General features: G+C 41.9%; 1 protein-coding gene across 4 annotated transcripts in view; it reads right to left on the bottom strand.

Moving 5' to 3' along the window:
- Positions 1-15,883, bottom strand: part of CLYBL (citramalyl-CoA lyase) — a 226,028-nt gene that overhangs the window by 34,881 nt on the left and 175,264 nt on the right. For all 4 annotated transcript variants that reach the window (XM_061133090.1, XM_061133087.1, XM_061133088.1 and 1 more), the window contains exons 3-5: positions 5,876-6,064; positions 1,834-1,935; positions 36-129 (exon numbers count right to left, since the gene is read on the bottom strand). In XM_061133090.1, the coding sequence (XP_060989073.1) occupies positions 36-129; positions 1,834-1,935; positions 5,876-6,064 (385 nt within the window). The remainder of the gene's footprint in view (positions 1-35; positions 130-1,833; positions 1,936-5,875; positions 6,065-15,883) is intronic.

Genomic DNA, 15,883 nt, shown 5'->3' with positions numbered 1-15,883 from the left:
CAGCGAGAATGAGAGGAGAAACGTGTCTTTGACACCTATGCTGGCTCGAAAGTCTTCTCCTCCAAAAACTACAGCATCTAGAAAAAGACCCACTCGAGGCCCGTTCTTCACTGCTCCTTCACACACTGCCTGTAAAAGAACAGAACAGAACCATACACACATGTTAGAGAGAAGCAGCATGGTGTATTTCAGTAACAGAAAGATGCAACTCCTAACACCATTTGGCTGAAAGCTGTCCCGAAAATGCAGCCTCAATTCACCCCTTTCAAAAGTACTTAATATTGTCCAATGTAAGTTATGTTGCACATACTTGCTTTGCTTAATGGATTATATTAATATAGTTGTAAATATATTATTAATATTGATATAATGTTCACATTTTAGTTCATCCAATCTTATAGAGAAACTTTGAAGTTCACTCATTTTGATGGTACTAGCAGTTACTTCTGTTCTTCCAAAATTTGTTTCTGCTTTAGGAGACCCTCCAACAATAAACAGAAAGCCGCAGGAGAAAATGAAAGAATTTAAAAATCAAACTAATTGGATTATTTACATTGGGATCAAGATTTCTCATTAAATGGTCTCAGGATTAAAAACAAACAATACAAAACTCTACAACTCCAGAAGAGAAAATAAAAACGCAGTAAGTCATCCAAGATGTATTAATAAGCAACTTGGACATTTCTTGGTGAAAATAAAGATGAATAGCGGTCATCTTAGACACGACTGTGACTCTGGAAAGGTGAAGAGTCAGCATGCTAATATATGTGGGTGGGGAAGACATGAGGAATGGATGAGAGCACTGTTGATCAGTTTCAGGGGCTGTGAGCGCTTCTATGTATATTATGAATAAAATGGCAAACCAGTGCTTCAAATGAAATCACTGTATGAATCTAGTTGCGTCTAGGAAATATGCATCGATTATATTCTCAGAATTCTAGGGCAGGCTGGAAGAATTTGTGGTTCCTGGTGTAAACGTGCTGATGCAGCTCCCCAAGCGTCTGCACTCTGCCCCTCCTGCACGGGCCAGCAGGTCTCCAAGTTTCCTCTCGGAGCAGTGGTTCATATATTACCTCCCCAGCACAGCTGGACTTTCTCTTTTTGTTTTTAGGTATTTCTCCTCTGCTGCCCTCTGAGATGGGGTGCTACAGGTCAGATGGAACGTGAATGAGGCATATTTGGATAACAACTTAGATGGCCACTGATAAACAGTAAGAAACAAGCTGGCTATGAATTCGTTAAGGCACATAGTTCAATGCGATCATACAGTGCTGAAAAAGCTTGGCTCAGCTAATCTTCTTGTATGTACATTAGGAAGTATTTTACGTTCTAATGTGGTAAGTTGAAATAACATAGAACAAATTAGTGTGAACACTAACTCAAAAACAGTAATCTCGGCTATTAGACATTATGGTTAATGTTGCTACAAACAGGCCTGAAAATTTCCCAGTAGATGGCAATTGTCACAAAAGAATAATTGAAAGTTAATTCATAAGGGTGACATATGTTCATGTACACTTACTCTATAAATGAAATAATTCACAGCAAAAATTTACAGTGATTAATTAAAATTAATGCCAGAAATATATAAATATTTCATTTAAATATTTAGGACTAGGAAGTTTTTTCTTGCTACTTAGCGAGTTTCTTTGTTTTCTAAGATTCACAACCTGGTTTTTGGTTGTTACAGATAACACATGGTGCTCAAGTTTTACTGTGCTTTATAAATCTTTCTAGAAAAATATTTTAAGCAGATGTCAAGATTGAAAACCAAAGTTCTTTTCAGGTAATAAATAAAATACTAACCTATTAGCCACATTATGGATTTCTTACCTTAAAATTGAGCAAACCCATTGCAGTTTCCACAAAAGGGATTAAATTCATAGGTTGTTCAAGTTTTCGGTCTTTTAAGTAGAATGAAAATTTGTCTGAAAACTAAAATAAAAAGTGTCATAGGTGACTAGTGGGGGCAAAAATGTACAATCATTGAACTCTAGAATAGAAATAGTATTTAAGTCTTTGACCTGAGGAAGTAATAATATACAAAATAATTTAAAAAAAGAAAAAAATGGAGGAAAGACTAAGGAAAAAAGGTAATAAAGTTTCCACCAAATGAAATAGTAAAACCCCAACAGTATCATATATATTTTTTTTTTCCCTGAAGGAGCAATTTGAGGCTTAGGAGTTAGAGGTGGAAGGAGAGATTCTTGAGTTTAAATACTTTCCTTGAAAACATATTTACTTAAGACCTCTCGCCTCGATTTCCTTCAGTGCAAGTGGCAGGTCCCTAAAACAATGAAGGCTCGCTCTACCTGCCATTCTGGTTTCGCTTCCGACCCAGAAGGACATCAGTGTGACTGTTCAGCAGCCTTCTACGTGGAATCCATATTATTCATTATAGCGACACTACCCTTTGTTCCAAGGTTTTTCTCCATAATTTTTTAGCTTACCTAGGAAGACCTTAAAAAGGAAGTTTAATTCTTTGAAGACCAAAGCTCGCCAATTTTTTCCATGAGACCAGTTCACAGCTAGCTCTGTGCTGTCAGTGGGGTAGCCCAAATTCCAAAATCTATCATCTGGAAACATACAAAAGCTCTCACACAGATCTCCCCCCACCCCTTTCAAAGGGGGGAAAAAAAAAACCCCACCACACTCTAAATTGTAAATCTATTATGTCCATCTAGATCTAATAAGATGTGGGAAGATAAAAACACACACACACACACAGGTATGATAAAGATATTTTTGTAAATAAAGATAAAAACATATATATCCATTTTAAATTTAAGGAATATTCAGCCATTAATGGATATCAAAGGAAAAGGGAATTTTAATCATCTCTCCATTCAGTCTCAGTTGGGTAAATCATATCTAAGAGATTTGCATAAATATAAACCATCAAAGACTTTTCATCTTCAAAGGGGGTTTCAAGACCCTATAAGCTTTGTACTGTAATCATCGCAGGTCACCGCCCTGCAGGAACAGGGCTGCTATGGCAACATAAAAAAACTAATGCTTAAGGCTTAGCATAATATTCTGACTAATAGAAAGGAAACTCATTTTAAAAGCTGGCAGCCTATTTACCAGAAGCAGGATTAGAGGTGTTATTTCCCCTTTTAGCTGCCCCCTCCTTGCCTATGCAGCCTCCCTCCCCCCCCACAACCACCAAAAAAATCTAATCACTGGGATCTTTAAAAAGCTTTTGAGCAATTTGCAGTAACTTTACAATTAGGCTAAAATAAATCACAGCTTTCAGTAATGAAGAATTATTCCCAGTTGCACCCACTGCCCCTCCCTTCCTCGACACCATCATCATCACCTCCTTAGCAACTTTACAAGGGAAGGAATAACTCAACCAAAATAGCAAGGAGGAAGCGAAGGCTACAATTTCAGGGGACAAATGTATAGTATTCCACGAGAATGGAAAGAAAACATAATTTATGTCACATTTAAGCTAGAAAATGGGTGGTAAAATATTAGTGGCTTTGGTGTTACCTGTGCAGCCAAAAAAAAAATTTTCTTTTCTTGTTAAAAAACAAAACAAACCCTTGAAACGTCACTTGTCCCATTCTTGGTGATAATAGTTATAACTAAAAAAACCATAAAAAACTGGGTAAATCTTTTACAACCCCTTCCCTGGTTCCTAGTGAGAAAAATCTCTAATGCCTTTTGTTTTTAAGCCAGGAGGGGCATTTAAAAATCAAATATTCTAGCCCATCCTCCTCCTCCTCCTCCTCCCCTTCTTTCTTAAAAAATTGCATTAAGTACTAACACAAAAGGTAACTAGTGGAGAAGTTTCAATTAATTTTTTCAAAAGGAGACGATTAAATGTTTCCGGCCTGGTAAAGTGTTCATTTCAGCGAGGTGGAGGGGACTGGGGGGGTGTGGCGGGGGAGGGAAAGAAGGGGGGAGATCACAAAGAGACTGGGGAGGAGATGAAGTAGCCAGGCTCAGCAATTCTTTCAATTCCAGTGCACACCCAATAGTGTGCTGGAAGAATGCACCCCGTTCGGGATTTGTGGGAGAATTGTCCCACCACAAAGGAGGCAGAGTCACGCTTGTTATAGTCCAATAAGCCGTGCCAGTCAAACAAGAACCCACACTAGCGACAAAAGGCCAGTAAGAGATTCTCACACAAAAGAAAACAAGGAAGCCCATCTTTCAGTTGCGCATCAGGCTCTGGGTTTTATGCTTCACATAAATACAAACGGAGAGCAAAAAATAAACAGCCCCAAAGACTTCTGTTAACTAGAAATCCTATTTAGATTTTGGTACTTTCCTCACAAGCCAGGGATTTAAAACAGCGAACAGAGGCTGTGGCCGAAGGCTGGGGTGAGCCCTCCCCTCTCAAATGAGGGGTAATAACGGTGATAAATAGGCATTAACTAGGAATCCAAAAGGGAACAGTGACTTCAGATTCCATTTCAATCAACCTAGGACACGTCCAGATCGGTCAAACCTGGAGGATGTGAACCTGCTCTCACCAGCACCTCCCAGCTTCTGAGGGGTAACCTAGCCCAGGAAAACTCTAGTTTGGAAAGTAACCGGGGGCCCTTGAATGCAGGTCTTCAAGAAGACGCCCCGCGGAACTGTCCAACAGAAAAATAATGGCAGCTGCGTATGTCATTCTAAACTTTGCAGTCGCTGCTTTAAAAGAGTAGGATGAAACAGGTGAGTTTCATTTTAATAAGAGGTTTATTCAACCCAGTGTGTCTGAAATGTTATCATCTCAACATGTCATCGACATTAAAAATTATTGAGATGATTTACATTCTCTTTTTGTGCAGGGGGTGGGTGTGTGGGGAGGGTGCTAATGAGGTCTTCGAAGTCCCTGGTATATTTTCCACTTACAGCACATCTCAATCTGGACTGGCCACACTTCAAGTGCTTCCACCCACGTGTGGCAGGCAGCCACGGCACTGGAAGGCACAAAGCCGACACAGCTACGAGGGTTGAAAAGGTGAGCAGTGTCTGGGTGTCATGCCTAGGGCTCAGTCAGCCACCACCTTAGAGGTCACCTCGGACATGGCATCAAACCGCTGTCCGCACGCCCTCACCACGCCTCCAGCACCTGGGTGCCACGGGCCCCCCCACCCCCCAGACCGGCACAATGGAACCGCCCTATATTCAGCAGAGATCTGCTGCGTCACAGTGACCCCGAAATAAAATCTAGCCCCACCCAACCCCCCAACCCGGGTCCTGCTTTAACAATGAAAACAATCATAGTATAATTAGGCCCATTTCAAAGTTTTCTTAAGTAATTTGACATGCCAGGGTTTTATTGGCTGAAAAGTCTGTCATGAAACAAACACACCTGTCAGCAATTTAAAAAGGATGAACTAGGGAACTGTTCAGGAAATAATATCTCTGCTAATTAAAACCACTAGTTAAAAGCTTCCTGTCTCTTCCTCCAGTTGCCCTAAGGAGTGACCTTTTCCTCTCCTCCTTTAGGTTCATTTTTTTTCCTTTGCAGTTAATGTGCTTTCGCCATCCACGATGACTTCAAATCAATCTGCCTGAGAGCCACGCATCTTCTTCTCTTCCAGGTGCAGGGGCAGGGCCTAGCTGTATGTAGTCCCGGGTACACCGGTTTCCCGTGTTGCTCTAGAGGAAGCTGTTCTGTCTACACCACATATCTGTGCAGGCAGCAGAAGCATCATTTCAAGTGTAGAGTGTTTTCTGTTGAACACTTGGGGCAAAGCAGGTTCTCCTTGGATGCCGGAAATGGTCTTTTTGGTTCCTTTTTCTCGGTTCCATTTTCCTCTGCTCTGGATATGCAGTTTCAAAACCTGAAGGATCCAAACCCTTCCTTTCTGCTACTCCTTCTTAGCCACTCCCCAGTCTTTAATTAAAGCAAAGTATATGAGCTACTCACCCACTGGATTTCTTCAGGACCTTCGACCTTCGGGAGCATGAGGCTGGAAGGAAGGACCCGAGACTGCAGGATGGCCTCCAGGTCTTCTTCGGCCAGACCACTGGACACCGAGTTGATCCTCACACACTTTTCAGTTGGGCCCAGGTCAAAGTCTTCTAGAGTTTTGACTATTCTCAATCTAGCTTCATCCTATAAGTATAGATAAAATGTATCACCTTAGCTTATGTACCGTTGAGGGGAAACACAATCAAACCAGCCATGAAATTCTTATGTTGGTTGAGAGTCTGAGCACCAATACAGTGCCTACTATAGCCACCAAGTAAATGATGTTTGAAATGATGGGCAAGTGATTGATTTCCAGACTTTATTCAAGTTGACTATAGCAGAGATGAGAGCCATTGTAATGCATGCTAGTGAAACTCTAAATATTTAATAGTAGTCTCATCTTGCTCATTAGGGCTTCCCCAGTGGCTCAGTAGTAAAGAAACTGCTTGCAAAACAGAAGATGCAGGAGATGTAGGTTCGATCTCTAGGTTGAGAAGATCCCCTGGAGGTGGGCATGGCAACCCACTCTAGTATTCTTGCTGGGGAAATCCCATGAACAGAGGAGCCTGGCGCATGGGGTCGCAAAGAGTTACACGTGACTGAAGTGACTGAGCATGTACGCTCGAACTTGCTTATTAGCATTACTTTTCCATTGGAAAGATAAAATAATTAATAGGTCACATTTATTGAACATTTACTAAGCACTAGGCATGGTACTATGGAGAAGGCAATGGCACCCCACTCCAGTACTCTTGCCTGGAAAATCCCATGGATGGAGGAGCCTGGTAGGCTGCAGTCCATGGGGTTGCGAAGAATCGGACACAACTGAGCAACTTCACTTTCACTTTTCACTTTCATGCATTGGAGAAGGAAATGGCAACCCACTCCAGTGTTCTTGCCTGGAGAATCCCAGGGACGGTGGAGCCTGGTGGGCTGCTGTCTATGGGGTTGCACAGAGTCGGACATGACTGAAGAGACTTAGCAGCAGCAGCAGGCATGGTCCTAAGTGCTCTTACCGGCATTTTCTAATTTAATAAATACAAGAAACTAGATAACTTATGGCCTAATGGTAGTCTTGACTGCCAGCATATTCACATTAGGGAAAAAATAAGGTTTTGTTTTTCTATATCTACAGGCTTCATGTTTTTTATTCGCTTAAAAATTATTTTGCAGCTGTGTTGAATCTTGACATTCAATTAATAAGGCACTCACAGGAAAATGACACTACACTACAAAAAAGCTCCAACTTCTTCACATGGAAGGCAATAATATCACCAAGAAGAAATCCCTTCATGAAGCAGTAGACAAATACATTTTTTTTCCCTTTGATTTGACAGGCTTTGCTTCACAGTTAAGTAAAGCTGAAAGGTTGAAAATCTGCTTCAGTATTTGAATTGTCCCCAGAAAAACTGTACGAAATTAAACATGTTATTTACTGACTTTGAGTTGGAGGTGATGAAGGTGGGGTAGGGGGTGGGGAGAGAGGAGTGCATTGAGGCCGTGGGGGCTGAAATCAAGAGGAAGAAAGCACTTGGGGTCATTACTTCCTGCCAATTTCAGTTTCAAAAACAAATTCCTCCCACTTGCCAACAGCCCTCAACAAATTCTCATTGTCAGAATGAACACTTATCAAAAGTAGTTTCATTTGAGAAGGGTTTTTATGATACTAATAAAACTTTAAAGCTTCTCACTGCTGATGAATGTAGCTTGGGGGGAAGAAAAAGTCTTAACAATATATGGTCATTTGAACAGCCATAGTTATCTAGGAAAATCACAAACCAAAGCAGAGAGAAAAAAACAATTATTTGAGCCAATATTGAGTCGAAGGCCAATCAAGGAGACCAGCCGGGACAGTAGATTTAAACCAGACGGATGTAGGTCTGCGACTGGGTGGAAGCAGGGAAAACCTCCAAACGTGGTCTGAGTTAAACAGTGTGAGGAAACTAGCTTAGGCTTGTCAGCTTGGAAGCAGAGTCCAAGGGAGCAGTTTAAGACAGCTCCGTGGAGTCCTGATTTACTGAGCTCTGACTGCTAATAATTATGCCGAGCTTAGCCCAGAGCTCATACTAGCTACTGTGGAGGAGGACGCCGTCACGGTGGCTGGGCTCCACCACGCTGTGGGCTGTTCCGCAGGGACAGAGTGTTTCCACTTGCTCTACCGTGCCCTCTTGCTACGATCACTGAATAAGAAAATCCTGATGGTGTAGAGCAGAAGTCACCTCATTAGGATGGTTCCAAGGCTGTCTATGACTGTCGGGAGAAACGATGCCTGTGTGTATTTAGATCCACGGCCTCAAAGAACCCAAGATGTGCTAATGCTCCATGAAGCCTGGTGCAGCTCTAGAACTCAGGATGGCTCCAGCTCAGAAACGTTTCAACTTCTGGGTTTTCCCAGGGCAGGTCGGGTGTGGAAAGGGTCTCCTGGGACAGAGTGAATGAAAAACGGAAGGGAACTAGCCAGATTGTTTAGGCTGCAGTGTGTTTCATTTACTTATTTATCACTGTTGGTTTTTTTTTTTTAACTTTTTATTTTGTATCAGGCTATAGCTGATTAACAAACACAGTTGTGATAGTTTCAGTTGAAATGCAAAGGGACTCAGCTATATATATATGTGTGTGATCCATTCTGCCCCAAACTCCCCTCCCATCCAGACTGCCACATAACACTAGGCAGAGTTCCCTATGCTCGACAGTAGGTCCCTGTTGGTTCTCCGTTTTAAATACAGCGGTGTATACATGCCCATCCCAAACTCCCTAACTATCCCTTCCCCCTTTCCTTCCTTCCAGCAACCATAAATTCATTCTCTAAGTCTGTGAGTTTCTTCCTGTTTTGTAAGTTCATTTGCATCATTTCTTTTTAGATTTCACATGGACAGAGAGAAGAGTGAAGTGAATCAGAGAGGGAGAAACATCACATGAAGTGCAAATCTGAATCATCACTGCCATCCTCCCAGTTTAATTTGTACATGTGCCTGAGGACGTAGGATCCCCGGCAACATCCGCTTCCCAAATTGTTAATGTTGGGGTCAAACAAAATCTGACCTCTAAGCTGTTTAGTCATTTCACTTGGATTTGAAGGGGACTGTTTGTTCAAAGCTCATGTTCTAAACCTGTCTGTGATTTTTATCTAAAGTCAGATTGCCATGGTTTCAGCACATTCTGGTTTACTTAGTAAAATTCGGCCCTTGTGAAATTGGCTGCAAATGAAGTACCCCATTCCAATTTTAGGCATAATCTGATTAGTACTTTTCATGCTATAATAATGAGCAGTGAATACTCAGCATTTTATTAAACTCTTTTTTTTTTTTTTTTCCTGTTTCTGGCTCAGAATTCAAACCAAGCTCTTTCCAGTTCATCATTCTATACCTTTCCAAAAAAAGATGGTCGCTTTGGAGGTATATTGCCACACAACACCCTTATTAACAGGCTGTTGCTTGTGACAATTTACATAAACCAAGTGTGCATCCCTCTGCTATGCATCCTAAAATATCCAACAACTTCCCTGAATTTACACCAACCAACAAGCATGTGGATTTTTTTTTTCTTTTGGTATTTTAATGGTGAAATATGTTACTGTGCTAGCAAACACACCCATGCCATCTGTTGGGTGAGAGGAAGGCAGTTTCTAAGAACAATTAGGTTTAGTTCTGGGTGTTCAGCTAGAGAGAGCCACAGTCCACCAGTTGTGAAAATAAAGAAATTCTGTCCGTGCTATTCTCTCTCCCTTTCTCTCTAACACAGACCTTACCTCTTGCTACCGGCTCTCTTACATCTCTCTCATCTCCAGCACCTCGCTCCCTTTTCACTTTCATTCTCTTTCCCTCTCTTTTTCCTGTTTGGCCCTGACCATCCTTCCAAGTTCCATCTCATTAGGGGGATTAGTAAAACTCGGGCTGGCAGACACCACCTTCTCGGAAGGGCTACCTGGATGATCTGCTGAGATTCCTGGGAGGTAAGTGGTCCCTGGAGAAAGGAGGAAAAGGAAATGGAGGCAAAAAGAGGCCACTCAGAAATGAAATTTTTGGCGGGCTGGGGGCCTGGGGGCAAGGGTAGATGGGGGTCTTACATTCTGGTAACAAAACAGGTCTTCCAAAATAAGATTTAGTAGGAACTGAATTCTAAATGTGTGAACGCTACAGGACGGCCTTGGTCAGCATTTCTCAGTGTAGGATAAACTTGTCCTTCTACGACCTGACAACCTGAAAAGAGGGAATAATGAATGTAAGGCCTTGCTCAACAATTACATTAGATTTTTGCAGAGACTTAATTAGCATCGTGTGTTTGGAGCAGGTCTGATTCCAGAGGTGGGGTCTGCAAAGGTCACAGAGCAAGTTGGCACAGGTCAGAATGTTCACAGACCCCAGGTCTAAAAGGTGATGTTACCAAAGTTCCCACATTTCAATCAATATTTCGTGCCATGGGCTGCTCAGTGCAGTGGACCAGGGGCTAATAAACTTGTCCTTATACATAAGCCACCAGATTATGTGACTCTGTCTGGGCCAGGAACCAAGGCGTGCTATGATTTCAGAGACCGGGTTCTTATCACCTGGGGAAGAGAGACACGCTCTGCTGACGTAAGAAAGCGAATAAATCAACCATCCCGGAGACCTGCAGACTCCGAAATGAAAGGAGAAAATATGCGTGCAGTTGGTTCACTTGGCACCCATTAGAGCTAATAACTAATCATCCTCGCAAGTTTCGAGCTCAGAATGATCAAATCTGCAAAGAAAACAACATCCGTCCACTTTTACACTCCAGTGGAAGAGGTGGTCCCTCGCGGCGGGGCGGCACAGTCTCGCCATCTGGAGAATAAATCGAGTGTGAAGTACAGTATAGTTTGGGACCAAGCTCCGTGGCGGGGGCTCAGCAGTCAGTTCATTAGTTCCAAACTTGCAGGGATTAGAGCGGCGTCACTTCTACTGTCGGATAGGAAGAGACAGACAGGACCCAAGATGCAAGTAGGATGGTGACAACCAGGAGGAGCCCCTCGGGCTTATTTATAAAACTACAAAGTATAAACATACCCAAATAAGCGTCTTAAATAATAGCATTATCACAGTTTCATAACATCTGAATTAGCACCTTTCTCTTCTCCGACCCGCCCCCCCACCACCCTCTGAACCTTGTCTGTTAACCTATAGTTTGTTTTCAGAGGAAATCGCCAAGACAACCCTGAATGCAACAGGAGCAGGCGGAAAGCCATGTGGCCAAAAGGAGATTTGGGAATTAAGAAATACAGAAGGGTTCCCTGCTCCAGAGAGATGCTGAATCTATGAGATTTTTCAAAATGAGCAATTACTATTCTTGTCTTACAAAAGGCAAATCACCACGCCACGTACCCAGAAACACTAGTGAAATGTCTTTTCTGAATTTGTCCAGTTCACCTCACTTCCATTTTACCTAATTCATCAAATGATGTCATAAGCATGGACTGGAACGAATTTGGGACAGAAGGCCCTGATATAAGCATCTATATGAAATGATTTTTTGGAAAATTTTGAGATCGGTTGGTTTAAAATAAAAGGTTCTGATGCATTGTTCCATTTAAGGATGTTCTTTTCCATGTAAGTTCTTTTTAAATATTAATATTAAAAAACAGAAGTGCCTGTGACATAAACAAGTCATCATTAGTAAATTATTGTATTTCTCTGATAAATGTATCATAATCACAGAGACTGTTGTAGTGACTGTATTAGAAAAAAAGACAAATTTTAATTGACTATTGCAACCTGGTTGTGTTTCTTCAGGTAAGGTGATAGTGTTGAATTTTCTGGCCCATTGTTTTTCCCACATGGAAAAAAATCTTGGTTTACCGGAGTTTTTTTTTTTTTTTTTCTTTGAGCTGCACCATGCAGATTAGTTCCCTGATCAGGGGGTGAACTTATGCCCCCTGTGATAGAAGCACAGAATCTTAACCACTGAACTGCCAGGGAAATCCCATGGTTTGCCTATTTTCAAAAAAAGAAAATCTACAGCAGTACTGAATATACTATAAGTTCTCTGGCATAACAGGGAAGCCTGGTGTGCTACAGTCCATGGGGTCTTGAAGAGTCGGACATGACTAAGTGACTGCTGAACTGAACTGAACTGGCTTAAGCTTTCATTCATTGATAACACCAAAAGCACAGGTAACAAAAGAAAAGATAAATTGAACTTCATGAAAATTTTTAGATGTTGTACATCAATAGAATAAAATCAATATTAACAGAATAAAGACACTATCAATAGAATAAAAAGGCAACCCATAGAATGGGAGAAGATATTTACAAATTATATATCTGATAAAGGAATACATATTCAGAACATATATGGAACTCCTAAAACTCAACACCAAAAGAAACCAAACAAATCAACTCAAAAACAGGCGAAGGACTTGAACAGACATGTCTCCTAAGATGTACAAATGGCCAATAAGCACATGAAAAGATGGTCCATATCATTAATCATTAGGGAAATGCAAATTAAAACTACAATGAGATACCACTTCATACCCATTAGGATGGCTACTATCAAAAAACCACCAGAAAAATACAAGTGTTAGGGAGGATGTGGAGAAATTGGAAGTCTAGTGCACTGCTGGTAGAAGTATAAAATGGTACAGCCACTACAGAAAATAATATGGCAGTTCCTAAAAAAATTAAAAATAGAATTAACATATAATGCAGCAATTTCACATCTGGGTATACACCCCAAAGCACTGAAAGCAGATCTCCAAGAAATTATTTGTACATCCACTTTTATAGCAGCATTATTCACTAGTTAAAATGTGGAAGTAACCCAAGAGTCCACTGACAGAAGAATGTGTGTTAGTCACTCAGTCGTATCCAGCTCTTTTCGACCCCATGGATGTAGCCCGCCAGGCTTCTCTGTCCATGGGATTCTCCAGGCAAGAATATTGGAGTGGGTTGCCATTTCCTTCTCCAGGGGATCTTCCCAACCCAGGTATCGAACTCGGGTCTCTGGCATTGCGGGCAGATTCTTTACTGTCTGAGCCACCAGGTTCTCAGAAGAATGGACAAGCGAAATGTATTGAATACATACAATGGAATGCTATTCAATTTTATACAGGAAGGAAACGCTGACACATGCTACAAGATGGATAAACCCTGAAGACGCTGAGTTAAGTGAAATAAGCCAGTTACAAAAGGACAACAATGTGAATGTACTTAATAGTCACTTAACAGTGCACTTAAAAGTAGCTATGATGGGGCTTCCCTGGTGGTCCAGTGGTTAGGAATCTGCCTGTCAGCGCAGGGGACACGGGTTCAATCCCTGGTCCGGGAAGATCCCAGGTGCCACGAGGCAGTGAAACCTGTGAGCCCCAGCATCTGGGCTCCGAAACAGAAGCCACCACAACGAGAATCCCGTACACCACAACTAGCAAGTAGGCCTCACTCACTGCAACTAGAGAAAGCCCCCACCCAGCAACGAAGACTCAGCACAGCCCATAAATAAATACATTTTTGAAAAAGAAAGAAACACACAGTTTAAAAATTGTGTATGATGGTAAATTTTAAGCGATGTGTACTTTATCACAATAAAAAAAAATGAGGAAAATGTTCATTTACTGATTTCATCCCACAAGTTATTACATTCTAGGCACTCTGCTCTGGAACTGTAGATTTTGGTACAGCAAAGTCTCTGATGTGTTTATTATGAGAGATTCTTTAAAACACAGGTTTACTAAAATGTCAAATCAGCTTCCATTCAAAGGACCGAAAAGGTTCAGGATGTGTATGAGGGCGTACTTTGGCATACAAGTAGCTCTTTAGGTCTCTGTTTTTAATTCTTCTGGGTATATACCTAGGAGTTGAATTGCTGGACCATTTAGTAATTTTATGTTTAACTTTTTGAGGAACTGTCAAACTGTTTTCCATAGCGGTTGTACATTTTACATTCTCATCAGCAATGTAGCAGAGTTCCAAATTCTTCCACACCCTTGCCAACACTGATTTTTCATTTTATTTATTCGTCTGTTTCTGATAATAGCCATTCCAGTGGGTGTGATAACATATCTCATTGTGGTTTTGATTTGCATTTTTCAAATTATTAATGATGCCGAGCATATTTTTATGTGTTTACTGGCCATCAGTACACAGATCTCCTTTGACTTATGATGGAGTCATGTCCCGATAAACCCATTGCAAGCTGAAAATATTATCAGTTGAAAATGCATTTAATACACCTAACCTACTGAACATCAAAGGTCAGCCTAGCCTAACTTAAATGTGCTCTGAACACTTAAATTAGCCTACAATGGGGCAAAACCATCCAAACATGATAAAAAGTGAAAAACTGAATGGTTGTCTGGGTAGAGAAGGGTTGCAAGTATATCAACAGTTGACCTCAAGCCCACGTTGCTGACTGGGAGCTCTGCTTCACTGTCGCTGCCCAGCATCATGAGAGAGGATCAGAATATGTAACACTTGACCAGGGGAAGATCAAAATTCAATATTCAGACAATGGTTTTTATTGAATGCGTATTGCTTTCCCACCAGGTGGACCACTGTAAGTCAAGTCCCATCTGTACCTTCCTTGTAGAAAAGTCTATTGTAGTCTTAAATTTAAAAAAATGGGTTGTTCATCTTTTGGTTGTTGGATTATAAATGTTCTTTATATAACCTAGATATTAAATCCATATCAGATATCTATGACTCACAAATATTTTCTCCCCGTCTGTAGGTTGTCATTTCACCTTCCTGATGGCGTCTTATAATGCACAAGGTTATAATTTTGCTGAAGTCCAATTCATCTATTTTTCTCTTTGGCAGCTTGTGCTTCTGTGATCATTTTGTGATCATTGCCTAATCCAAGGTTACGGAGATTTACACCTAAGTCTTCTTCTAATAGTCTTACAGTTTTTACTTTAACACTTAGTCTTGATATACTTTCAGTCTACACATGTGTATACAGTGTGAGGTAGGGAGGCTTGTGATAGTTTTATTTTGTGGTTTCGGTCCTCATTGCTCAATAAAATACAATGAAAATTCCCTGGAAATAGAAAACTCAGGTGGAAAGAAGGGGCTTACTCCCCTGGGACTCTTCACTCAGCTCTGCCCTCGCCCCTGACTGGAGAGTGGCTGGTGCTCAGCCTTCCCATCTCCAAGGCCCTGTCCACTCCACATCACCATCCTGCTAGCTCTTCCTCTTGCCCTTTGCCCTTTCCCCACCTGATAGCTCAGTTGGTAAAGAATCCGCCTGCAATGTGGGAGACCCCAGTTCAAGTCCTGGGTCAGGAAGAGGGAGACCTGGGTTCGATCCCTGGGTTGGGAAGACCCCCTGGAGAAGGGAAAGGCTCCCCACTCCAGTATTCTGGCCTGGAGGATTCCATGGACTGTATAGTCCATGGGGTCACAGAGAGTCGGACACGACTGAGTGACTCTCACTTTCACTTTTCCCCACCTGCTCCAAGTGGATTTTCCTCAACTCTGCAAGACAGGCCTTGTGTGTGTGTGTGTGTGTGTGTGTGTGTGTGTGTGTGTGTGTGTGTGTGTGTGTGTGTGTGTTTCTGAGGACCTTCCCAGGCTGCCCCATGAGCCTCTGAGGGACGTCAAACCCACACCCACAGGGCAATGTCGAGCTAGTCCTGAGAAGGTGTCCTGCATGGGCAGAGCGGTGTTTTTAACGTTTCTTGTTAACTTTGTGATTTAATAGTGAGGCTTTGAGGTACACTTTGCACACAACACTCTGAAAAGACAAAGCATTTGCTTACTAAGGGCTGGCATAGCCTTTCTCAATGTCAAGAACAAGGACCACACTCATGTGACTGGAACTCTGGAGTCTGCAAGTTCACGGCTCTCTCCACGCATTATTTTCTTTGTTCTCACTCACTGCTTGTTCTTCGCCTCAGAGGGGCAATGGTATTTCTGTGTTCCAGCTGGGAACACAGGGAGCCGTGAGGTTTGTTCCAAGTGGACTATTGGAGGGAGGAACGGGGGGCTGTGACTGCTCTCTCCTGGGGGG

The sequence above is a fragment of the Dama dama genome, chromosome 30 (genome assembly GCF_033118175.1).
Source record: "Dama dama isolate Ldn47 chromosome 30, ASM3311817v1, whole genome shotgun sequence".
NCBI lineage: Eukaryota > Metazoa > Chordata > Mammalia > Artiodactyla > Cervidae > Dama > Dama dama.
The sequence above is the reverse complement of the archived record's forward strand: the minus strand, read 5'-3'. Positions and strand labels throughout refer to the sequence as shown.